The 19,416-nt window shown below is 45.0% G+C and overlaps 2 protein-coding genes and 1 long non-coding RNA gene across 5 annotated transcripts; 1 reads left to right on the top strand and 2 right to left on the bottom strand.

The window, feature by feature from the left end:
* Positions 1-1,019: 1,019 nt before the first annotated feature.
* Positions 1,020-6,962, bottom strand: LOC118214534 (reticulophagy regulator 2-like). Its single transcript, XM_035394568.1, has 9 exons — positions 6,613-6,962; positions 6,023-6,126; positions 5,600-5,630; positions 5,027-5,156; positions 4,476-4,560; positions 3,796-3,933; positions 2,833-2,921; positions 2,317-2,452; positions 1,020-2,057 (listed from the first exon to the last, which is right to left on the bottom strand). Exons 1-9 carry the CDS (start codon positions 6,861-6,863, stop codon positions 1,441-1,443), a joined length of 1,581 nt encoding a protein of 526 aa, XP_035250459.1. The 5' UTR covers positions 6,864-6,962; the 3' UTR covers positions 1,020-1,440.
* Positions 6,963-7,521: 559 nt separating this feature from the next.
* Positions 7,522-18,761, bottom strand: LOC118214535 (5'-AMP-activated protein kinase subunit gamma-3-like). 3 transcript variants are annotated; one of them, XM_035394569.1, is made up of 13 exons: positions 18,449-18,761; positions 14,813-14,852; positions 13,543-13,649; positions 13,089-13,170; positions 11,995-12,053; positions 11,744-11,789; positions 11,596-11,650; positions 11,357-11,483; positions 10,923-11,088; positions 10,669-10,706; positions 9,746-9,892; positions 9,389-9,556; positions 7,522-8,313 (listed from the first exon to the last, which is right to left on the bottom strand). In XM_035394569.1, the coding sequence occupies exons 1-12, from the start codon at positions 18,464-18,466 to the stop codon at positions 9,440-9,442; spliced, it is 1,002 nt and encodes a 333-aa protein (XP_035250460.1). In that variant the 5' UTR covers positions 18,467-18,761; the 3' UTR covers positions 7,522-8,313; positions 9,389-9,439. The 3 variants fall into 3 exon arrangements, with proteins under 3 accessions (XP_035250460.1, XP_035250462.1, XP_035250461.1); XM_035394571.1 differs by having other exon boundaries at positions 13,543-13,680; positions 18,449-18,754; XM_035394570.1 differs by having other exon boundaries at positions 13,543-13,677; positions 18,449-18,754.
* LOC118214536 lies at positions 12,204-14,175 on the top strand. Its single transcript, XR_004762642.1, has 3 exons — positions 12,204-13,178; positions 13,549-13,686; positions 14,115-14,175. It is a non-coding gene; the product is annotated as an uncharacterized LOC118214536 (long non-coding RNA).
* Positions 18,762-19,416: the final 655 nt, after the last annotated feature.

Genomic DNA, 19,416 nt, shown 5'->3' with positions numbered 1-19,416 from the left:
TAGGGTCATTCCAGGAAAAGTAATCAAATTTCATGGTGAAAAGTTTTCATTTAGGGGGTTTTCACTGCTGTTAAAACTCGGCATAGGGCCATTTTTCACCGGAGGACAACCATTTTAACAGTGTTAATAGCTGCCCAATAATAACTTCAGTTCTCTAGTTCTTAAATCACAAATTAGAGGATTACATTATGTTGAAGTAATGCAAAAAATCTTTTTTTAAAATAAGTTATATTTATTATTGCCCAAATTTGTAAAGGATCTTGGTTCAATGGACACGAATGAAACCCACGAGAACACTGAATTCCTAAACCAATTTCAAAACCAATCAATAATTAATCACCGTAAAAGCAAACCTGCTCCGTTTCTCATCAATGTGCTTATGAATGCTTTATGTCCACAGTATCTAACTCAGCATGCTGGAGCTTGGGTGCCAACAAATTTGTATAAATAATTTAATTTGTTTTTGAAACATTTTCCAGGGTTTTCATCAAACTATCAATATGTTCAAATAATATATATATTATAATGAATATATAAAAATTATATATATATATATATATATATATACACACACTCACCAGCCACTTTATTAGGTACACCTGTTCAACTGTTCGCTAACGCTAATATCTAATTAGCCAATCACGTGGCAGCAACTCAATGTATTTAGGCATGTAGATATGGTAAAGACGATCTGCTGAATTTCAAACAGCATGGGGAAGAAAGGTGATTTAAGTGACTTTGAACGTGGCATGGCTGTTGGTGCCAGACGGGCTGGTTTGAGTATTTCAGAAACTGCTGATCTGCTGGGATTTTCACGCACAACCATCTCTCTAGGGTTTACAGAGAATGGTCCGAAAAAGAGAAAACATCCAGTGAGCAGCAGTTCTCTGGGCGAAAAAGCCTCGTTGATGTCAGAGGTCAGAGGAGAATGGCCAGACTGGTTCGAGCTGATAGAAAGGCAACAGTAACTCGAATAACCACTCGTTACAACCGAGGTATGGAGAAGAGCATCTCTGAACGCGTCAAACCTTGAAGCAGATGGGCTACAGCAACAGAAGCCAACCCGGTACTAGCAAGGTATACCTAATAAAGTGGCCTGTGAGTGTATATATATATATATATATATATATATATATTCATCAACAATTATGGTCAGTTAACACTAACAACAGATTTAAACCCAGACCAAAAAACTATCCAAACCAGTTTAACTGACATGAATCCACTGCTTGAAAACGAAAACGTCCCGCTTTGTCAGCCAGCAGCAGCGAGATCCAGTTACACACTAACCGTCAGTGATATTTACACCCGATCACAACAGACAAATGAACAGCGATCGACCGCAACTGGTCAAGATGCCCTAATGTTTATGACGGGATGTTGTCTCGATGCTGTGCGTCTAATCTGAACCCAAACAGTTTACGCGGAGTGGCGAGGAAGCTAGGACTCCTTGCACTGCTGACTGGGCAGGTCCGTGGACGTGGGCGTGGCCTCGTCCCGTCTCCGCCCCTCAGACTCCAGACGAAGCTCCTCCTCCATCTGTTCCAGTTCACTTTGGTCCAGCAGCTCAAACTCCTCTTCCTCCTCCTCCTCCTCCTCCTCCACCGCAGAGTGGGCTGCACAGGTGGTTGGGTCCACAGAGTCCGTTTCGACAGGCGTGGCAGCGTCCTCGCTCTCTGGCTCCGCCCCTTGCGGGGAAGGCGGGTCGCCGAGGCGGGAGAGGGCGGACAGCGTGTTCTGCACCACGGTGGAGATGGCCGAGCTCACGATCTCCTGGCTCAGGGCCTCCAGCGATAGGCTCCCGCCCCGAGGCCCCGCCCCCTGCCCCGCCCCCGCCCCCGCCGAGCCCCGCCTGTTCCCGTTGAAGTGCGAGTTGACAAAGTGCAGGGGGGAGGGCAGGTGGAGGGAGTGGGGGCCCTGACGCTCCTCCGCCGTGACCGCTGCCCCCGGTGGCCGCGCGGGGCAGTGCGGCGGGTGGCGCTCGGTCGAGGGCAACTCCGGCGGGTCTCTGGGGAGACCCTCCTCCGGGTCGCTGGTCTGACTCTGCTGGTCCAGATCTGCACAGCCCAGGGAACAGAAGGGAGACTTACTGGCTAACTGTGCTACACAAGCCCCTCTCACAAGGGCCTCTCACATGAGAGAATACAGCGGTTAAATGTCTGGCACTGTAACCCACGCTGTGAGGGGCTTTACTGAGTACAGCTGTCCCAGAGACGGGCGTTACAAATTTACCGGTCCTGTCAGACTGAAGAGTTGTTATTCCTCTGTTCGGGTACGGGTTTAAAGTGTGCCGGTGTGCTAGCGCTCCTGTAGTACCTTCAGAGACGTCGGTCAGTTGTGGGGTGGTGGCCCGGGACACGGAGAAACCGCCGCTCTCCAGGATGGAGGCCTCCTCGTCGGAGAGCTCCGAGTCCGTGATGGCCATCGCCAGAGCCGTGGTCCTCACGTCCACCTGAGACACAGTGAGGGGAGGGCCAATGAGCCGACCTACACCCGCACGGGCGACCGCACCACGCCTCCCAACCCACACGCCCCAACCTCGACCCGAGACTGAACCCCAACCAATCACAGAGCCTCTTTCTCAATGACAATCCTAAACAGCCGTGTGCGCACCCGTACCAGAGTAGCCGCCGAGCCGACACAAAAAATTCTCGAAATGTTGCTGCAATGTGGCAGCAACGTTATAGCACTGACAAAACATTTCAGTAACGTTGAGAGAACATTTTGCGTTGGCCGAGAGGAACTTCTCGGCTCCGACGCACAGCCGCGCAGAAACGCGTCCTCGCAGACGCACGGTGGCGCGCCCCAGTGCATGCTGGGAAGGGTGCTCACAGTGGTGGCGAAGCAGGACAGCTCCTCTTCACTCTCGCTCTCGGTCTCCGCCCTTGGCTCGTCACTACCCTCCGACTCCTTCTTCACTTCTGCGAACATCCACAAGACAGAAGAATATAAACACAGCTGCATATGGGTCTTCTAATGCTGCAGTTTTAATATACACAGCTCTACTGACCATTAACGATGCAACAAATTCCCACTGAATTTGCAATATGCAAAGTCCGTAATATGAAATATGTAAATATGGGTTCTGTAACCTGGCAGAGGAAGTTATTTTAAATAATAACAGTGCCTCGTCATCAAAACTGAACCAGGATTTAGACATTTTAGGGCTTCTGTTTCCAATTTTCCTCATACTTCCTTCAGTCAGTCTTGGTGCATTAAAATGAATAAAACAGAACTTTAGACATGGTATCACGCATAGTGTAACAGATACAGCTCTGCTCATAAGAAGATTCCTGATTCACTATGCTACACTGCAGCGCCCCATTGAGTTTACATATTTTTCTGTATTCATATATTTTCTTTTATGTCTGCCAATTCTAGTATTCTACCCCATCCTGTACCTGTTATTAATGAAATAAAAAAGTGGTTGAAAAAAAAATCATAAAACATGCCACAGTGAGGTGTACTCCACAAGGACCTTATCACCTTACCACACCGAAGCTCAGCCTCAGCACTGTAAAACGCTAAGGCTAAATTACTGTGCTACACTGAGTCTTAGCCTTATCACTGCGCTACGCTAAGGCTAAATTACTGTGCTACACTGAGGCTAACCACATCACTGTGCTAAGCTAAGGCTTAATTGCCGTGCTACACTGAGGCTAACCACATCACTGTGCTAAGCTAAGGCTTAATTCCGTGCTACACTGAGGCTAACCACATCACTGTGCTAAGCTAAGGCTTAATTGCCGTGCTACACATCACAGCACCCCGATCATGGCAGGAAGGGTGACTCACTCTTCTTGTCGTGCTTGTGGTGCTCGGTGTCTCCCTTCATGCTGTAGTCCAGCTTCATCAGGATGGGCTCCAGTCCGGTGTACATCTTCTGGATCAGCTCATTGTACACCACCAGGGGCCACACCAGCACACTCAGCACTGCGTACAGGACAGGGAGTCCCCACCAATCAGCAACGCACACGTGACTGAAAATTCACACCAAGCAGCCCTTCAACACCAATCAGCAATAGACACAGGACAGGGAGACCCCACCAATCAGCACTGCAAACAGGCAGGGAATAAATCCACCAATCGGCACATAAGACACAGAAAATCCACAAGTCAGCACAAAATACGAGACAGAGAATCCCCACCAATCAGCACTGTACACAGCAGGTCATTAACATAAAATCGCATCATTCTCCTCTGAAGAGTATGGACATAAAACCACAGGGAGGGAAATTAGCTCAAAGTACTGAGCAAAGAGAGAGGGAAAGGACGGCAGATGCTGCCACTTAATTAAATATTATATATATATGCATGCATACATATACATACACATATACATAAATTATAGGTGGTTTACTGCTAAATACAAACACAAGGCAAGACTGTTATCAGGCACTCTTGACCCACAGCACTAGGCTAATAAAATTGGCTACTGAGTGGGGCTTGGGGCTGTTGAATTCTGTTGCACTCACATATTATGTAGGAGATCATGACTCCTGGCACATAGTGTCCCACCACAGCCAGGAGCAGGCACCCTGCACACATGAGCCCACAGAACTGGGAACAGACAGGAGGCACAGACATGTCCTTACATGACAGTACACCACAGGATCTCATATACACCATTACAGCGACAAAGTCATTTCTCCTTTTTTGACATTGAAATACTTGAACGGTGACAGTACAGGACTTGAATAGTGACAGTAGAACTAGACCCCCCCCCCCCCACTCTCTGCCCAGCAGGGGGTTTACCATAGTTCACACCAGGGCAGCCCAATCCTGCTTCTGAGAGTGCCCGTCCTGTAGTTTTTTAATTACAACCCTAATGTGGCACACCTGATTTTACTAATTACCAGCTCAACCGGATCTCTAGCTGTTGAATGAGGATGTGCTTTGTTAGGGTCGGTGTGCAGGTCGGTAGATCTCCAGGAACAGACTTGGGCAGCCCTGGTTTACACCGTTATTTACCACATACAGGTGGGCTAGTGTGGACGTGCCCAGGTGCACGCGAGTTGCCCCTCACCTTTCCGTGGTTCTGCCGTTTGTACAGGAGCATCTCCTGCAGGTGGAGGTAGCAGGTGTGGTAGCTCTCCGCCAGATGGTGGCTGAGTTCGGCGACGCTGAGTAGCCGCGGGCGAATGCCTCTGCCTTCCCTGCACGCAAGATGCAGCTCTTCAGACAAGCAGTACTACAACCAACACTCCGCGCGTTCGTAAAATAAACATGCCAAACGGCTCTCGCAACCAACACTCCACACATTCAGAAAATAAACGCTCTAATAAACAGGCCAAACGGCTACCGCAACCAACACTCCACGCGCTCAAATCACCGCCAAACATGCCAAAGAACCACCATAACCAATGATGAACACATTAAAACAATGGCAACCACGCCAAACACCCTTTGCAACCAACACTTTTCATGTTAACAACACACACAACACGCCAAACCATCACGGTAACCTATGCGGAAAATTGCTGAACATATTACCACATATGTCAAACAAATTAACATGTATATTGAAAATAAATTATAGTAAAAACATCGACAGTAGAAGCGCAGAGCTGTTGCCAACAAAGCGACTCGAAGATTATACCTTTCAGCTGTGGACACTTCAGGATGTGGGACTGCATTCACAGGCCGAGGTCCGAGTGAAGAGAGACAGAACATGTATTACAGAAAGGTATGACAGAAAGTCAATGCATCAAGACCTTGTGCCAAAACTCAATGTCCAGCGTTAACGTTGCATTATTTCATGAAGACAGTAAATTCTAATCATTGTAATAATTTTGGCAAAATAGAGAAACAATCCAGACAAACACATAATGACTCCTCTCTGAAATGTATTAAACGAAACAAGCGACCAAATAGCTGTGCCTGCATGACTGGACAAAAGTTTCTCAAGAGTCGTGACGCGCAGTTGACTACTAAACATCGGGGCCTGATACCTGTTGCTCTTAAAGCGACTGTACGAGTGTTTACTAGGGTTGGAGAGGATGCAGGAATGGGGTACACTTACCCGAAATAAGGGGTAACTTGTGCTTCCACTTTTCCAACAGCACCAGCCCGAGGAGAGACACGCTCAGAAGAAACAGCGGCCGCATGGTCGTGGACGACAACAGCCTGAAATGCAAAAAGCAAACTCTAAGATTTAACATCGCACTAACTAGCTATTGGCTAGCTAGATACCCGAGAATATAGCTTTTGTTGTCCATGACAGTTATACCAAGGTGTGCAGCTCGACAGTCAAGATGGCCAACTAGTTTGCAATCAACATGAGTCTATGAAGCACAACGCTAGCTAGCTAGCGAACCGAAAGAAAATGGTTACAGACAACCAACTAGCCTTTGGCTCTTTTAAGCACAGTGCTACGTCGCTGCCTGACAAACTAGTCACGAAAAAACTGGGATATGCACCGAGGTGAAGCTACCAACCGAGCCAATACAGTACATAACCTTACTTAACGCCAGCTAATTTGGTTGTAACGTTCACACGTTACGTAAGAACCTAGCTGGCTAGTAACTGTTGTCTATACAATGACAACATGCCATAGACAATCTATAGTCTAACAGAAAGGTAACGTCAGTCATATTATAAAGGCAATTTTACCAGAACGCGGTATTCAGCATGAATGCAACGAAGATGCTGTGAAGCGGCCTCTCCCACACCAGCAGCCTCTGTACCCACAGGATCACGGGCTCATACTGCGACAGCCATCCCTGAAGATAGTCTCGCAGGCGCATTAGCTCTGGGTTCCCATCTCCGCCAGCATGCTCGGCTTCTTCGGGTGAGAAGAGAGCCTCTAGACGCAGAACAGAGGAGGAAGCACAGGTCTGTTCTGTCCCCTCCCCACTCGCCATCTTCTCCCCACTTTGTTGTTGTATTTTGAGGATCACGGGGTTCAGCAAGGAGGGTACACCGAGTATGTAACTGACTTTAAAAAAACCCCGTAGGAGTCCCACATCATTGGATCCCGCTGTCACGTGAGCACATATTGTTTACGACGAAAGAGCTGTGTGTGAATTGCATCAGTTAATCTACTACTGACTTCTGCTGGACCGGTGTGTGCATTACAAGCGAGTCGTTTTTCAGTTAAATTTTTGTATCAGTATGTTGTAAATACGTATTTACATGAAATAATGAAACCAGTCAATCGATAATCTCTATGATTACAGCCATACAACTTCCAGGGCTGTGTTATTGTGTGAAATTGGCTTTACTTAAAGCTGTTGTCATACATCAGTGTCATACATAATTAGATTTACACTGTGGTATGAAGAACATGTTCTGGATTTAAAGGACTTTTACCCATATTTGATTTTTCAGTATGTTGTCATGTCTTTATTGTAGTATGAATACAATATTGTATACACACACATTTTTACAGGTATATAGTGGTTGATGAACTAATCTGAAAAAATCTGTGATTATTCTATATGAATCTTTTTTGGTGGAAAATATTTTTCAGCTCATGCTACAGGACCTAAATGTTGACAATCAAAAAAAAAAAAAAAAAGAATTGTAAAATAGAATACTAAAATTTTGGTGCAATCTTCAATATCATGCAAAAGGACATTCTCCACACCCTTTTCTTTCTAATCAAACTGAGATGGCAGAGTAATTATTTATAAATAATTGACATATGTTTCTCAAATGGTTGTAAAACTTTAAAAAACCTATGGCCTAACAGATGATAATGTTGATTTTTAAAATTACTTTCACATTACCTATACACTACAGTAGCTATGTCAGTTTATGAGCTAATTAAATTGATTGGCATTTAGGTGAATGAGAAACACAAAACTAAATAATTAATTAATACATAGACTTGGCTCGTCACTGTAATATAAATCTCCATGCTCTCAATAGTGGAAAATTTAATAATTTAGAAAAGATTATTTCTTTAAATGTGCATGTGAGCACAGGAAAAAAAACTGTTATTCCATGGTCATTCAACATACCAGAACCAAGCCATTGGGATGGCACCACAGATCGACACAACACTTCAAATAGGTGGACTGATGGGGCTGATCTTCCAGAAACAAACACAGCTGCGCCACTTAATACAAAACATTATATACAATTTACAACATTAAAAAAATAAATACACAACCAAACGTCAGTCACTTGATGACAATATAAAAAATAAAACATGACAAACTGTCCTCTAGTTCACTGTGGGGCAGTCTAATTATGTCTGTCCATTTGAGAGTCACTGTACATATGGACAAATACACGTATGTACAAAGCCTATCTTTGTCTTTGTCTTCCTGTTCTTTCAGCCATCTGTGTGTCATCAGCTTCAAATCTCTGTAAATGAAAACATTTTCAAAAAAGTATCATTTTGTAGATAAAATTAGAGTAACACTGACTTGAGAATTTCTTTTACAAAGAACAATCTTTGTATGGTATATGTAAACCTTTTCTAAAAGCAAATATCCATTTGTATCTCAATTAGTCTTGCGTCAGGTCCATAATTTGTATCTCTTTTGTATTAAGTTTAAAACCATCATTATACAAATACAAATTTACACTGTAACTGGAATACAAACGCGTAAATACTTTCAGGTAACAAAAACAAATAACAAATATCTATGGTTTTGTTCAGTACCAGCCCACAGGGCTCAGGGAACCTTCTAGACTAACTGAGACCAGTTATACACATTCAGTCTCCAGGTAGTGAAACATTTTTATTGCTGTCTGATTAAATATTTCAACTACTAAAAAGTGGGTACATGGTACTTCTAAGAAATGGGGGAGCATAATTAATTATTGTCAGGTAATGTTAGGTAGTGCAAAACTCCCTGGTAACAGATAGTAAGAAACCTTAGAAGGAACAAGACTCAAGGGGGGAAGCTATCCCCCTCTGGTTGGTTCAGGGTGTAGTATCAGTGGCTACATTGGATAGCATTGTATGGAAGGTGAATCAAGGAATTCTGTGCAAAGAACAGATGGGCCGACAAAGCAGTGTGAAAATTAGTCAGTTATGTTTACAACACAACCTAGCATCCCCGTTGGTCAGTCATCCTTAACAACCACCATCATTTTTAACAGCCAAGAAAACACTGTCACGATTGCACAGTTATATTTTATATTCAGGTCTTGCAGTATCCTCATTGGTCACTTTGAGAGAAACCCACTGCTCAAAGGGACACAGAGCAGCACACTGCTCTGTATAGAACTTCTTAATCAGCACTTGGTTTTGCCAGCACAGACTCTAGCCAGCCACAAGTAAAAAGACAAGCAACCTGATGACAGTCTGGAAATCCTTAAGAAACCATCTCCATGGAGATTCCTGGTGTGGTAAAGGACTTGCAGGGGAATGGTGCCAGAGAAAAGGAAGAGGTGAATGTGAGAGAGTGAGAGAGAGAGGGCAGAAGCATACCCGAGCAGGATAAGCCTGTGAAGCATTGAAGGCCGGCACACCACCCAGGCGCTAAGGGAAAAGGGCATCGATGCCCGCCGGGGTCAAAACCAGGGCCTGCAGCAGGTCAGAGAGCGAGACAATGCCCTTCACCACGTTCTCCTTATCCACCAACACCAGGCGGTGAACCTGCCAGACAGGGAACCATGGCAACAACCTTAATAAGAATGACAGGCGGCACACCGAACCAATCAGAATTCAGTTCTACATATACGGCCGGTGAATGCGACACTAGGCTGGACTGGAGCATTGGTAGCGCCAGCAGGGACCGAGGGCCGGTTTCCCGGCTGGCCTGCGGCCCCCCGGCGGCAGTCTGACCTCGGCCTTGGCGATGCGGTCGATGATGGCCTCCAGCGTCTCGTGGGGGTAGCATTTGAGCACGCCCTCCACGCAGCAGGCCCGCCCCTGCACTGCCTCCCGCATCGTCATGTTCAGGTTGTTGTAGTTCTTCTGAGCCGCCAGATTCTACCAAACGTGAAGGGGGGAGGGGGGAGGGGGGGGTGGACAGAAATGATTCCAGAGTTTATTCCAGTTTCAGAAAACAGTTGCAGAACTGTTGCATCAATACCCCCAGATGTATTTATGTGTAAATACCACATGTGTATTTATGTGTAAGTACCCCAGGTGAACTTATGTGTAGCTGTAGCGTCCTGACTGTTTCAGTTAGAAATCAGCTCTTGGAGCTCTTCTGTGGCACGTTCCATCACGGCAGCTGCTGGAGTTCATAATAGTAACTTTGTACTAAAATGGATAGTGGCCCTTTTAAATTTTTTTTTCTTTAAACCACAAACCAGTGATTACCCATAGACCAACTGGGCAAAAACTGCGCAAAAACAATTAGTAAAAACTATACTAAAATGAAATCATATCAAAAACTGCAGAAACTGAATGATACTTTTAAGAATCCTTTTGGTGTCTCTGTAGAACACATTGGAAAAAACAGCAGCATGGAAGGTGAAAAACCTCATGATTTAATACCATTGCTGTTGCTTTGACAACAGTGCACAAAGTCTGATGCAGCCATGTGAGCTCTGTCCAGTTTCTGTGTATTTCTGTCCCACCCCATGACTCACTAATTCAAGCACGAGATTGAGCAGCATTTAAAGGAATCCTTTTGGGTGCGTTTGCTTATTAAGCTGAGCCGCTGAAACTGATAACCGTCATGAGCACGCCCAGGGGAAATAATCATACCAGAGGAGGAGGGAGAGCATAGCGTCAGCTAGCTGTTTTCCAGTACTTACGATCACATCAAATCGGGAGTACAAGGCCACCACTTTTCCTGCAGAGAGAACACAGCAGATGACTGAACCTTTTAGCCAGGAGCGGAGGCACCTGTGCTTATTTCACTCATGAAACGATTCCTCGCTGCTTACAGCAGCATGTAATAGATGTAGGAATTAGCGCTATTCTGCAGGGCAGGATTTTAAATAGTACGATGCCAGCGGAATTCCCCTGTCTAGGCGGGTGTTATTGGCACACCGCCGTGGGAACGCACCTTCTTTGGTTACCACGGGCAACGCCGACACCCGCCTCTCCACGAACATGGTCAGGGCATCGTACACCGTGGCGCTCTCCTGGACCGTGGCGATTTGCTTGAACGTCCCGATTTCCAGCTCCTCGATGCGCTTCTGGAGGAAGCGTGGCTTTGGGATCATCGACCCCTGTGGGGGGTAGGGGAGAAGGCCTCGTACTCAACAGAAATCACCAGCGCGTCGGTCCGTGATTAACGTTAAATTTAATGTTTATTTGATAGGGACAGATACATTTAAACATAGCGTATTGATAAACAATAACCAATGCAATGCATCACAGCATTTATAGCATATGCTAATTTCCGATGCTTGTCCCTAGCTGGGCTTTTTTTAAATTATTTTTTTTAAAGGAAAGAGCGAGCCTCGGAGGCGGGCGAGGAGGGGGCGGCGGGCTCACAAAGATGTGCAGGAACTTGAGGATGCGCTTGTGCGTCAGTATGTGCAGGACGTTTCCCGTCTCCGGGTCAATGACAGGCAACCGGTGGATCTTGTTCTTCAGTAAAGAGTAGATGGCGTCAAACAGGCTGAGGGAGGGGAGGGAAGGCTGCCGTTAACTCCACCGTCCCCCCAGAGGAAAACCAAAGCAAACAACCGTCCGTGAACCGAAAGGGAGAGGGATTGACAGGCAGAGTTTACCTGGACTCGGGGGTGATGCTGACGAGCGAGTTTAAAGAGTACTGCAGGTAAACTTCTGGACCCGGGAAAAGAAAAAAAACGAGAATGAGAACAGTGAAGATCTATCAGTCTGAACTGAGCTTGTATTTTCATTTGTGAATGATATCACCTCTCCACGTCTCAATCTTGTGTTCTTCCAGCTCATAAATCTGTACCTGCGAGAAAAGCGTATGCTTGATTTCAGTATTAATCACTAAAGCACTAAAGTTTTACCTGGCTGTGCTACTGCCGTTATAGTGGTTTATGTCAGAGTTTTGTTTTATTTAACCAGGAATTCCAACTGAGATTTAAAATCTCTATCAGGGAGTGGTCATATTGAATGTCTTAGAAGAGTACTTACAGACTAGAGTGGATACTTACCATGGGAGATTTGTAGTACCGGTGTAGAATGTTAATAAAATCTGTGATGGTCAGCATTCCTGTGGGAAAAAGAGGAGCCATGAGACAAATATCAGAATGGGTTCATGTCATGTGACCTGCACCATAAACCAGGTCCATATCAGAATCAGCACACTTACCTACTATTGAGTATACAAGTTGCATATAAATCGTATACAACCTGAATACTCAATAGTAGGCAAGTGAGCTGATTAGAATATGGCCCAGGACACACAGCCTGCACCGCAAAACACAGCTATCAACTAGACTCCTGGTCATGTGACCTACACCATGACACAGCTTTCAGAGAAACTGCATCATGTGGCCGGTTTGAACTACCTTCGGCCTATTTCCCAGGGTGCCCCGGGGGAAGGGCTCGGGAGAGCTATATTTAACCGCGGAGAGGGAGATCAGCGCACCGTCCTCTCCGCAGGGCAGCTGGGACTATACTTAGCGCTTTGGCTGCCAATGGGGCAGAGGGAACGGATCTGACCGGGCCTGTATTTACCTGCTCGTCTCATTACAGCTTCAGTAAACCTGCAATGAGGAACATTCATCAAGTGTATAGAATATACGTCCAGTACCTCTCGCTTTACACTCAGTTCAGCTGAGTCGGGAGATCGGAGTTCACTGTGACATTAGACACAACTTGGATCGAATCAGTCTGCTTGTAAATTATACAGGCAGTACAAAAAAACGCAGAAAGAGTAACCAAAGAGAGTGAACAGAAACATACACACATAAATAACGGACATGCATTCGTTGACCCCCTGCTAATTCCAGCAGTTTTGTGTGAAATCCTTTTTTCGTGGCTTCTGAACATGAGGCAGAGACCTCTAAACTTCCCAGTGCATACTGAAACCATACAGCTTGAGCAGAGTTTTTGCTGCAGACTTTGATGGTGATGACAGCGACAAGAGTTTTTTTCAGGATTTTCTGAAGCTACGGCTGAAGTGGATTCTGCAGGAGTCTCTGTTCATATGGTTGCATGGCTGTGACCTGATTCTGTCACATAGCAACCCCTCCAGTACCATAAATGTTAAATGACACTAGGGGTTCAGCTCAGGTTGCCTTACCTACAAAGCACTGCAGCTTGCTGTCCCACAGAGGAGCCGCCCGGACACCGTTAGCCACCAGCGCAAAAAAGGCCTTCTTCACCTGCACAGGTGTGACAGCACGCACACACACACACACACACACACACATACAAGCACGCACGCACACACGTGCGCACGCAAGAACACACACACACACCTCAGGCTCCAGATGGACAGACACTGGAATATGTGCTGCAATGAGCACTGAACTATGGCTCACTGCAAGAATAATAAAACAGTCCTCAGCACAGTTTATTGTAATAATAATAATAATAATACAATAACTGCCATAAATACGATATGAAATAATAATAATGTTATTATTGTTTTATTATTATTATTATTATTGATGATGTTGTTGTTGTTTATTTCATATCAAATTCATGGAAGTTCTGCTGACTGGTGATTCCTGGGGTTATTTTGGGGGCCTTACCTGCAGCGTGGTGTCGAATATGACGAGCTTGGAGCTGGTTGGCATGGCGTCGTAGCAGCAGTGATTCATCATGAACTTCATGTAGACCCTGGTATCGAGGTCCAGGGCTGCAGGAAGGAACAGAACACCAGAACCCTGCTGCAGGTCGGTCAGTCTGTATCTAATCTATCAATATCCACACCATACATCTATCCATACTAGACCTGGTTTAAATACAGTCTGTATCTAATTTATCAATATCCACACCATACATTTATCCAGACTAGACCTGGTTTAAATAGTCTGTATCTAATCTATCAATATCCATACAATACATCTATCCATACCAGACCTGGTTAAAATACAGTCTGCATCTAATCTACCCATATTCATGCCATACCTCTATCCATACCAGTCCTATATTTAACACTTTGAAAAATTTTAAATCTTGTAGCCCTTAAAAAAAAAAAAACCCTCGGTAAAATTAATACGTCACTGACAATTCAGACTTTTTAAAATGCTTTTCCCGCCAGTTTGAAATGCCCAATTTTATTTCCCAGTCCTCACTGCTGCAAACTCTACTATTAATTCAGGAGAGTACAGACGAGCATGCGCTCTTCTCCAAAACAGCTGCTGTCAGCCTGCACATCCCACAAGTCGTGCTCGCACAGACGTCACTCAAAGGAGGACTTTACGGGCCCCCGATCAATCATCTGAAAGAAGCTGTGCTGCACTTGAGCCAATCATCCGTCACCTCAACGGGCTGCCGGACAGGCGGCACTGACACTGCCCAGACTCCATAGGAGACTGTGGGGGCCATCTACGCACTGCAACAGTGCCTTTCTACAGGCCGAGCCACCAAAGGAGCCGCACTAAGTATAGGTGTCTATTTTTTACCAGTATTAATTATTTTTCAAACGATAGTACATTTTAGTGATTTTAGTGAGAAAAAAAAAAGCATCAATGGTGAATATGAAAAACTGAGGCATGAAGATTTTGTGCTTGTCTGATATGTTGTATGGGGACACACCTGAAACATCTGTAAATATAAAGTTTTTTAACGAAGTTTTAACTTCAACTTTATTAAAATTAGATTTAACATCAGATTTTACCCAATTTTTAAAATTGGTCAAATCTAATGTTTTCACACATCTATTCAGTATGTGTGCATGTATCTGAAGGACTGGAATGATAAACAAGAAGTTAAATGGCTGGTAAAATATGTGTGATGGATTTGTGATATATGTTGATTAAGAAGCCAATATTGCAAAGCCAAACACACAGGTGTTACCTGTCTCCTTCACTGTTCGTCCCCTGTCCTCGATGGGGTGCTGTGCAGTGGAAAACAAAACTGTGACAAATCTGAACTGTACACTTAGACAACCTTTATTTCCACACAACACCATACCAAGGCCAAGAAAATGGTTCAATGGAGAGCGTATTCGATAGTAATGTACAATGTACTGTTTTAACTATCTCAGACTTTTGAAAATGATTTTGACTGCAGACACCTGGCACACTAGATGAGTCCAAGGAAAGGAAAAGACTGGGGCAGTGAAACAGTACAGAGCAATACTGCACCAAAAATGAACAACTTTAGGTTGATAAGACATCTGGAAGGCAATTTGATATCATATATTTGGAGGAATTCACTTGGAGGAATTTACACTGCAGTTGTGTGGCTGCTACATTCAAATTACATTTAAATTACAAATTACAATGTGTACATCTTCTCAACACGGTTTTGGTAATGTATCTGGTTCAATCTGCGTTAAAAATAAGTTCCCTTTTGTTTCCCACAATCTCCTTCGTTCACACGTTCCTGTGATGTCATTGGGCTGTAGTTTGTGCTGGTGAAGAGAGCAGCGCCAGGTGATTTCACAGTTTAGCATAGCATAGCATAGCACGCACGCACGCACGCACACACCTATCTAGTACCAGGCAGGACTCTCTCTCCTCCAGAACAGCCTGAATTCTAGGCAGCATGTATTCAGCAAGGTGCTGGAAACATTCCTTTGGGATTTCAGTCCATGCTGACTCGATGGCATCACACGGTTCCCTCTTTTTTCGAACACACGTTCACGCTGCGAACGTCCCGTTCCACATCATCTCAAAGGTGCTCGATTGGATTCAGATCTGGGGACTGTGCAGGCCATAGGAGTAAACTGAAGTCACTATCCAATGTTCATGGAACCAGCTTGAGATGATGTGTGCTTTGTGACATGGCACAATATCCTGCTGGAAGCGTCCATTTTAAGAAGGGTAGACCATGGTCATAAAGGGATGCACACGGTCAACAACAATGCTTAGATATGTTGTGGCATTCAATTGATGCTCAATTGGGGCTAGTGTGTGCCAAGAAAACATTCCCCACACCATCACACCACCACTGCCAGCCTGCACCATCGACACAAGGCAGGATGCATCTATAGATTCATGTTGTTTACGGCAAATTCTGACCCTACCGTCTGCCTGTCGCAGCAGAAATCGAGATTAGTCTAACCAGGTTTGTAAAACCAACGTTTTCCCCCCATTCTCAATCATCCAGTTTTGGTGATCGTGAGCCCACTGTAGCCTCGTCTTCCTGTTCTTAGCTGACAGGAGTGGAACCCGGCGTTGTCTTCTGCTGCCGTAGCCCATCCGCTTCAAGGTTCGACACGTTGTGCGTTCAGAGATGCCCTTCCACACACAGCTGTTATTTGAGCATTGTGGCCTTTATGTAAGCTTGAGCACGTCCGCCCGTTCTCCTCCGACCTCTCTCATTAACTCGGTGTTTCTCAGGCCACAGAACTGCTGCTCACTGCATGTCTTAGTTTATCGAAACATGAACAACAACAATCATACCACAGTCAAAGTGGCTTAGATGCATCTTGCCCATTCTAATGTTTGTCAAACAAAAAAATTTAACCTCATATATATACAGACACACACACACACACACACACACACACAGACACACACACACACACGTATGCTTGCTGTATATGCTGAGTTGCAGCTGCATGATTCACTGTTTGGAGGAGCAGGCTATTTGTGTTAACAAGCAGGTGTACCTAATGAAGTGCCAGTAAATGTATACACACACACACACACACACACACACGCACAAGGACTGTTAACTTCATTACTGTGATGACTGATGATGACTGTGATCTGTGTAAGAATTACAGCCTATTTTATAGTTCCCCCATTAGGGGACCAGTAGACATATTAATAATTATAGTCATATTATTTTGCTCTTGGAAAATCCTTTGCAGTCAATGACTGCCTGAAGTCTCTGACCTGTAGACATTACCATGCACTGGGTATCTTCCCTGGTGATGCTCTGCCAGGCCTGTAATGTACCCGTCTTCAGTTCCTGTTTGTTACTGGGGCATTTGGCCTTCAGTTTTGTCTTCAAAAAGTGAAATGCTGTTCAGTTGGATTCAGGACAGGTGACTGACTTGGCCAGTCAAGAACATTCTTGACCCTGAAAAACTCCTGGGTTGCTTTAGCAGTATATTGGGAGTCATAGTACTGCTTTGAGGTGAAGCGCGATCCATTGAGTTTTGAGGCATTTGATCGAGAACGAGCAGACATTTCTGTACACTTCAGAATTCATCCTGCTGCTGCCGTCAGCAGTCACATCATCAACTCAGACACGCGAGCCAGTTCCAGTGGCAGCCTTATATGCCACAACACTACTGCCACCATGTTTCACAGATGAGGTGGTATACTTTCAACAATGAGCAGTTTCTTTCTCCACACTTTCCTCTTTACATCACTGTGGTTAATATTACATCACAAGTTAATATTCATCTCATTCACCTCAGACTTTCCAGAATGTAATTTATGTAATTAAAATTTTTATGTACTGTCATTTTAAGCCTCTCTTCTTGAGGCTTACCAGTGTTTGCATCTTGTGGTGAACCCTCTGAGGTTAGGCTGGTATAGTCTTCCTTTTATAGATGTCTTTGACTCACATATGCCAACATCCTGGAGAGTGTTCTTTATTCGTTAGACAGTCGAAAAGGGGTTTTTCTGAAAGTATTTGTCAGTCATTTACCAGCAGTCTTCTGTGGTCTATTGCTGAGCTCAACAGTGCATTTTAGCTTCTGAACAATGTACCAAACTGTTAATTCTGAAAGACCTATGTTTGGCAGTCTCGGATGGATTCATTCTGATTTCTTAGCCTTGTGATAGCCTGTTTCACTGGCACCAAATGAAAACAGCACACCAGGAATCAACTCAACGCCTTTTGTTAGCTTTCTTGTGCGTGAACTAACGATGCAACAACACAAGGCTGGCCAAAAAACAGCTGAGCAGCCAACTGTCCAATTACTTTGGGCCACCCAAAATGAAGAAACTATTTATAAAAACAACTATAATTCCTACAGTTCAGTTTATCCTGGCTTTCGTTTCAAATCCAATGTGCTGGAGTAAAACAACAAAAATTGTCACTGTCCAAACACTGGACTGTGCTGTGTGTATATATAAACATATATACATACACACACACATACATATATAGCTACATGCTAACCGCACTCGTCTCTTCTAGCAGCCACCGTAGACACATCAGCCGACTCCAAATCAGTTTGGACTGTGCACTGGACTGTGCTGTGTGTATATATAAACATATATACATACACACACACATACATATATAGCTACATGCTAACCGCACTCGTCTCTTCTAGCAGCCACCGTAGACACATCAGCCGACTCCAAATCAGTTTGGACTGTGCACTGGACTGTGCTGTGTGTATATATAAACATATATACATACACACACACATACATATATAGCTACATGCTAACCGCACTCGTCTCTTCTAGCAGCCACCATAGACACATCAGCCGACTCCAAATCAGTTTGCATTAATGCTAGAAGCGGCACACACCGTACGCACACACCAACACGCGCGCAGGTGTGACTCGGGCCTACCTGTGCGAGACGGTCCATGACCGCAGTCCAGTGTTAGAGGCGCAGCAGACTTACAGACAGCGCCTTCCTGTCCTCGGCATTCTCCAACTGGCCCTGTCCTGGAGTCGCTAGGTCTATATCGGGAGCGTGTGAGGGGGGCAGGCGGGGCGCTGGTAGTTTTGGAGGTGGTGGGATGGTCGGGGGGGGTTGACCAGTGAGGGGCCTCCGTACTCCATGTGGGGGAAAAGGGCACTGCAGACTACGGAGCTCAAATTAGCCCCAGCCCGGACAACATACATTATCCAATCGCACGCAGGCACAACACTGGCATTATCCAATCACATGCATTCACAACACTAACATCATCCAATTGCACATATGCAGAACACCGACATCATCCAATCACACGCACACAGAACTTTTAATACTATCCAATCAAGCCTTGTTGTACTGTAAAATAACGTCTGGTTTCCTTGAAGCTTCAGAGCCAAGTAACCATCTTTTTGGTGTTTGTGCTTGTCAGCATTTACACCCAATGCCTCTATTTGGAGGTTACTTTAAACTAACTAAGCACCAGAACGGATCGGCCCCATGTTTTCAAACAAGACGTATTCATATCGGATATCAATTTATAGCTCCTCAAGTTCAAATAAAAGCTATAAATACAAACTTCAGACGATCCAAGTGAACAACTGCCAAAGACACCAACCTGTTTTTATTTTTAAGATGGCTTACTCTTGACACTTGCAGCAGGACTGGGTGTCAGAATTTGGATGCGCCTTCATAAACGTGGCTATTCTTAGCTCCCGGGTGCCGGCCATCGTGTTGTTTTAGGCAGCTGGCGGAACGCTGCCTGAAGACGGAAAAGTGAGGAGGGCGGGCGGGGCAGGCTTTAGACCCCACATCCAGTCTCAAAAAAGGAGGAGCGCGGAGCAGGAGCTGCACCGAGCAAGGAGCGTGAACTGCGTGAAGTCTGTGCACCTGATGAG

The sequence above is a fragment of the Anguilla anguilla genome, chromosome 15 (genome assembly GCF_013347855.1).
Source record: "Anguilla anguilla isolate fAngAng1 chromosome 15, fAngAng1.pri, whole genome shotgun sequence".
Lineage (NCBI taxonomy): Eukaryota > Metazoa > Chordata > Actinopteri > Anguilliformes > Anguillidae > Anguilla > Anguilla anguilla.
The sequence above is the reverse complement of the archived record's forward strand: the minus strand, read 5'-3'. Positions and strand labels throughout refer to the sequence as shown.

Excerpts from the sequence above, each read along its gene's own strand:
- LOC118214534 (XM_035394568.1), bottom strand. The coding sequence starts at position 6,863 with ATGGCGAGTGGGGAGGGGACAGAACAGACCTGTGCTTCCTCCTCTGTT. Across the intron at positions 5,631-6,022 it reads CAAGTTACCCCTTATTTCGG|TCCCACATCCTGAAGTGTCC; the intron begins GTAAGTGTACCC and ends CTGTGAATGCAG. Across the intron at positions 2,453-2,832 it reads TGTCCTGCTTCGCCACCACT|GTGGACGTGAGGACCACGGC; the intron begins GTGAGCACCCTT and ends ACTGTGTCTCAG.
- LOC118214535 (XM_035394569.1), bottom strand. Across the intron at positions 11,089-11,356 it reads TCAAGTTCCTGCACATCTTT|GGGTCGATGATCCCAAAGCC; the intron begins GTGAGCCCGCCG and ends TACCCCCCACAG. Across the intron at positions 10,707-10,922 it reads GCCCGTGGTAACCAAAGAAG|GAAAAGTGGTGGCCTTGTAC; the intron begins GTGCGTTCCCAC and ends TTCTCTCTGCAG.